The 6,286-nt window shown below is 37.7% G+C and overlaps 2 protein-coding genes across 2 annotated transcripts; one reads left to right on the top strand and one right to left on the bottom strand.

Annotated features, from left to right (window-relative positions):
• The first annotated feature begins 417 nt into the window (after window positions 1-417).
• Window positions 418-1,002, top strand: LOC144557108 (kiwellin-1-like). The gene has a single exon (XM_078305644.1). The coding sequence runs from the start codon at window positions 418-420 to the stop codon at window positions 1,000-1,002; it is 585 nt and encodes a 194-aa protein (XP_078161770.1).
• A 4,302-nt stretch (window positions 1,003-5,304) lies between these two features.
• On the bottom strand, window positions 5,305-6,003 carry LOC144556475 (putative ripening-related protein 1). Its single transcript, XM_078304832.1, has one exon. It carries the CDS (start codon window positions 5,978-5,980, stop codon window positions 5,387-5,389), a length of 594 nt encoding a protein of 197 aa, XP_078160958.1. The 5' UTR covers window positions 5,981-6,003; the 3' UTR covers window positions 5,305-5,386.
• Window positions 6,004-6,286: the final 283 nt, after the last annotated feature.

Below are 6,286 nucleotides of genomic sequence, written 5' to 3'. Positions count from 1 at the left end.
AAAAATTTAAAAATAAAAATAATATAGACCTCAAAATTGGATGTGGATTGTGGAACACTCCTATTTGGAATAAAGGCCTAGTCCATTATATTGCGCGAAGATTTGAGCACGTCTAACAGTTTGAAAAAATGATCACCTGATCACCGTGGGATCTTATCCATCCATTCCTACAGTTTTACAAAATAAGCTTTCGTTACAACGAAAATAATAATAATAATAAATAACGTACCATCAGAAGAAAAGGATATGATAAAAAACCGAGCATTAATTAATTCACGGGCATGGAGTCATGGACCAACCCAAACCACACAAATCCGCCAATCAAAATTGATTCCACATAAGTCATACCTAAACCGCCATATATATATATATCAACGCACAGAAATTAACACACAACCCCTTCTGCATCCACACACCATGCCCATTCCTCTACTTCCTCCTTTCCATCTCTCTTTTGCAACCATACTTGTTACTATTTTCTTGTTGCCAAAATCAAATCAAGCGACCGTTCGCATAATTGTCGGCACGTGCCACGCCAGCGGTTTTATTGAAAGTGAAGGTGGATATTGCGCAGTACGTGACGCTGCTAGTTGTTGCCAAGCCGGTCAGACTTACCCGCAATATCACTGCTCGCCACTGGTCACCGGTGTAACCCCGGCAATCATGTACAAAACTAGCTTTGCTAACACCACTGCCAAGTGCCAGAATATGACGTACACTGATGATGACGTGGTGGTCGTGTTGTCTACCGGATGGTATGATGGTGGGTCGCGGTGCATGAGAAACATAACGATCAATGCAAATAACGGGAATAGCATGACTGCGCAAGTGGTAGGAGAGTGCGATTCAGTGAATGGATGCGATGTGGCGCAAGGCAATGCACCACCGTGTGTGGAGAATGTCGTGATGGCTTCACCAGCTGTGTGGGAGCAGCTTGGTGTGCCGCCATCGCAGAGTAGCAAGTTGGATATTACATGGTCTGATGCCAAGTTGAGCAAGTAATGATTGCAAGCTTGAGAATACGGCATCAATTACGGTTCATTCCAAGGACCAAGGTGTTATTTTTTTATTTTAAAAGAAAAACACTTTTTTTTTAATAGAGAATGATGTACATAGAATATTAAAGAGAAAAAATTACTACTCCAAACCTATACAATCAGAACTAATTGTGATTATACATTATGTTTATATTGGACGAAGGATTTTGTTTCATAGCGTGATCTTATATAAAGGAGATGAAGTTGTGAGGCAGCATGTAGTCTTTTATTTTATTTTTTTTATTTTTTTTTGGATCTATTCATTTCTTTTGGTTTGGATCTTTGACTTGCAAATTGTGAAATCCTGCAGAACCGGGTTCATATATTGGGTTTCCTGTTATTGCTCAGCGAGCATCTGAAGTAGTCGAATTTTATTGTTAAAAAATTAAAGCGCAACTAATTATTTCAGCCCATTAACAAGTCTGATTTTTAGATCTTCAATTTATTTACATTAGCCCGTTATTATTGTAATTGGCTTACGAATGGAATGGGCCTGATCCGTATCTCTGTTGCGTAAGCTTTCCACAGTATTCATTCCAGACACCTGCGTAGCAGTATATCAGCCTCCAAATCCAAACATTTTTACAATTTCTAGAAAGGGGATTGGGTTTTGGACAAGGCCTTATTCAAAGCCTTAACTTAAATGTTCAATTTGTATTGAGATTCGTGTAAATATATTTAAAAATTAATAAATTTAAATGGCTCTTCGATTCTAAATATTTATACCAATTTTGATGTAGATAAGACGGTTTAGGTCAGACTTTGGATGAGACTTCGTCCAAAACTGTTTGGACGAAACCCCCTTCTAGAAAGTCTTGTTTTATTTTGTGACAATTATCATTTATCATGCATGTTTTGTGGAAAAGAATTCATTACAAGATATATCAAATATAAGCCAATTTCTGGAAAACAATTAGTATGCCAATTAAACGGTTTTCATGCTGTCTTGCAATCTCTTTTAGACAATTCAATTATATTTTGTTTTAAAAAAAATGTCGGCAATAAACAGGTGAATAGCAGCCGAGTGAAATCAAAGTTAATTTAATGCGTTTATTTTTTTATCTCTTAACTTTATACTAAATTAAGTCAAAAAATTATAAATTTAACATGTAAACGTATTTCATGGGTTGCAAGATTTGAATTCGTTTTTTTAAATCATTCTAATAGATTCTGAAATTAAACTCACTAAAGAACTTGGTTAGCTCAAAAACATCATAATTATACTCCATTGAATTTTGTTGTTAAAATTTAAAAATGAATAGTTTATACTGGTTTTCTATATCTACATGCACTTCATATCAATTTGTCAACTGCTCAGAAACGAGCATATGCTCTATAACAGAATTGAATAAGTTAACTTCACCTTTTGTTAAAATGAAATGCGGACACTTGAGTTTTGTCACTTTTGTCTCTAGCTATGCCTTGCTACCATTATACAAAGTTACTATTAATATTTTTAAATATATTGGTATCGTTTTATATACAATGCGTAGCACCAAAGTTTTGTTCTACGAGAAAAGATTCTTGAATAGTACAAATTGTCACTGGTATCAAAGTATTCGTTTCAGTCCATGTCCATATTATGTCAGTTTCACTAAACTATCATATATTTGTTAGTTTAGAGCATTGTCAATATATTAAATTTTAATGACAAAACAGTCTACTAATTAATCAATTATTAATTAAGTGGATATTAAACTTAGAGAGGATTGATCTCATGTAAAATTCAAGTTCTTTGTTTTTTTTTTTTTTTGAAATCCAGGTAATAACTACCAAGTGTACAAATAAAAATAGATGTGTTTACAACTTCAGAAATCTAAAATTAAACTCCATTTTTCTCAGAATTTTATAACTGAACCTCTACAACATTTTAACCACATTGAAGTCTCCTCCTTGATATCCTGCGCCAACAGCCATGGTGGTTTGAGTTGACGGCTGAAAATACAAGCATTTCGCTATTTCCACACTCCCCAAAGAACACACATAATTCGGGTCATCCAAACCCTCTTAGATTCTCTAACCAGTACCTTGTACCGGGTCCAAGAGGCCTCCCACAACCCTTCTTTCGATACATCTAATTGTACTAATTGTCCCATGCATCCCCACACTTGTCTAGCATAGTTGCAACGGAAAAACAGATGAAATGCATATTCCACCAGATTCGAAGAGCACATTACACACACTAGGTCATAGGTGAATCCCCTTTTAACCATAACCTCGTGTGTGAGAATCCTATCATGTAACAATAGGCAAGTAAAAAATTTTACCTTTGAGGGAGCATAAGCACGCCATAAGTGTGCATGTTTCCATTGCTCACGGCCTCCTTTAAGGAGAATACTGTAGATAGATGCAAATGTGTATTGACCACTATTCCATCTCCAATTCAGCACATCCACATCACCTGATTCACTTGAGTAGGGATATCATCCATTGCATGAGATAGAATGATAGGCCATCTCGTAAGCATCTCGTTCAATGAAATAGACTATTTAATAGGCCTGTGTGCACCATCTTTTTTTTTTTATATCTAGATAGAGACTATCCAGTGTGTGTGCACCATCTTTAAATGATCTAATAGGTGGTAGCCCCCACGAGTCATACCAGTAGGATACCCTAGTCCCATCCCCAACATTCCAAACCGCACACCAGAGAGAAAACAGAGAGATCGAGCAAAACCTTGCCGCCGCCTTTCTTTATCCCTGCATTTTTTTCTGAATCTCAATCTGTCACACCCCGAGACAACCCGCTACGTATTTATACGTAAAGTGTGTACACATCAACATGAGATCAAGACAAACATGGCCAGCAAATCGATAATTTCCATGTTAGTCAATGTATCCACTTCTAAAGAGAGAATTTAAAGTTTAACTAAAGAAATTAAAAAGATACTTGAGCCATCAGCTTGTTGATTTCCTTATCCGCATCCCTCATATCCGTGCTCCTCGTCGGCTTCATCAATCCACATAAAAGTGGAACAGGTGAGAGATCGAACAGTCTCTCAGTCCGGGATTTAGTTTCAATCCCGAAGTTTGTCAAATTTACTTATTAATATAAATAGGATATAAATATTATATCCTCATATGTTATGCAATATTTAAAACACACGCACACACTTCTTTAAATATCTTTCAAGTTTTCTGTTAATCCATTTATTTGTCAATCCAGTGGGAAATCCATCCAACACTGGAAGACCGCCAATCCGCTGGGAAATCCATCCAACACTGGAAGACTTCTCACTAGACGGGGAATCCACCCTACGCTAGATATTGGTTGTCTCACTAGACGGAGAATCCACCCTACGCTAGATATTGGATGTCTCACTAGAAAGGGAATCCACCCTACGCCCGTCTTGACCCGTGACGGAAAATCCAACCAATGCCACGTTGACGAGGGGTCTAGTCGAACCCAGACCCAATGTATACACTCCAACATGTATTCAACACATGTTGGTCCCTTTCCTTTAACATATCTGTTACCCTTTACGTTCGTCCTTTAACACTACATGATATCATGCTCAACACACCCTACTTACAAGTCTCATGATCGATATGAAATAATCATATTGTAATTCTAAACAAGCCAAAGGGATCGTTCGATTCAACATGCACAATTCCAAACAATTAAATAAATAACATGCACACAAAACGGTGAGTAGATCCGACTGTTGGAGCGTGGCGGTGAGTAGATCCGGCCGTCAGAGCGTTATAGTGAGTAGATCAGACTGTCGGAGTGCGGCGATGAGTGTCGAAGCACCGCGGTGAGTAGATCCGACTGTCGGAGCGTGGCGGTGAGTAGATCCGACCGTTGGAGTGCGACGGTGAGTAAATTCGACTATCGAGTGCAGCAATTATCGGCCAAAAACGAATCCAATCGTAGAGAGAGTTAGAGAAAAATGTATTAGAGTGTTTAGGAGTGTAAATTATTAGAATTAAATGGTGAGAGTAGTTTAGATAAATTAATGAGAATAAAAAGTTTAGATTTATAAATTAGAGTCGTTGTAAATATATTTTTTATCAATAAAATTGTTAATTGATATTTAAAGTGACTAATTTTACCCAAAAAAAAAAAAGTACAGTTCTTCAATATAAATCCCTTTTTAAGTGCTTCTCTACTCTACAGTTCTTTGTCTGGAATTGGGGGGCTGTCTTCCCAACAAAAAATCATTTCTCTCTAATTTCTAAAACGAAAAAGAAAAACAGAAAAATCTTTCGTTGCACATTTGTTATTCCAAATATAAAGGGAAAAAAAAAAGTAGACAAGAAAAGGGCAAGTAATTGAACTCCTGTAAAAGCTACAGCTTAATTTCTCAAACATTTAAATTATACAAATGTTGAGTATATGATCATTGATCAAGCATGATCAGTCCATGTGATGTTATACACATCAGTGTTCGGGTTGAGCCCGAGCGCCTTCCACACGGCCTGAGATGCATCGACGATATTACACGCGCAAGGCGGCTCGAAATTATGCACTGCATCGCATCCCTCGGTCGAATCACACTCATCTACCACTTTTGCAAGCACACTCCTGCCATTGCCATTGATCTTTATATGCTTGAGACATCGGCTTTTCTTCGCGAACCAACCACTTGACAAAGCAACAATCAACTCAGTATCATTGTGAAACTTGTTGTCACATTCTGACGGGCCGCCGCCATCTCCACCAGCCTCAAAACTGTTAAGCGTCATGACGGCATGCGTGTAACGAGTAACCGGAGGAGAATTGTTGTATTGCGGGTAGAGCTGGCCGGTTACGCAACACTCTGAATCATTTTCTGGGTTGCACGTGCCGGCCTTGCCAGTTAGATACCCGCTAACTTTGCACGTGTTGTGTTTGCGGTTGCCGGTAACAAGTGTGAGTTCTGAGTGAGCAAGGAGGTATAGAGTAATGAGAGGGAATAGCAAGATTCTATTTCTACCCATCTCTCTCTCTCTCTCTCTCATACAAACTCTGTTTTTGCAATAATCAAATGAGAAGATTTTTTTTGGTGTTATATAGACTTTATGGGGTTGACATTCATTTTCAATCTAAACCAGCACTGTCACAGTGAATAAAAAAGGAGATGTTGTTTGATTTGAATTTTCTTTCTATCATTTCTACTTCAAATATGCTTTGTCGAGGAAGGACTCAAAATCTAGGGTTTTAATAGCCGCCACACCTTTCTTTCCATCCAACTTCATTTTTTTTACAGTCTTCAGCTCTGACACAACACTTCTCTTTTTCAGTTCTACCTTCTCGAGCGGAGAGGA

Source organism: Carex rostrata, chromosome 7 (genome assembly GCF_964058835.1).
Source record: "Carex rostrata chromosome 7, lpCarRost1.2, whole genome shotgun sequence".
Classification (NCBI taxonomy): Eukaryota; Viridiplantae; Streptophyta; class Magnoliopsida; order Poales; family Cyperaceae; genus Carex; species Carex rostrata.
This window is presented reverse-complemented; position numbering and strand designations above follow the sequence as displayed.

Excerpts from the sequence above, each read along its gene's own strand:
- LOC144556475 (XM_078304832.1), bottom strand. The coding sequence starts at position 5,980 with ATGAGAGAGAGAGAGAGAGAGATGGGTAGAAATAGAATCTTGCTATTC.
- LOC144557108 (XM_078305644.1), top strand. The coding sequence starts at position 418 with ATGCCCATTCCTCTACTTCCTCCTTTCCATCTCTCTTTTGCAACCATA.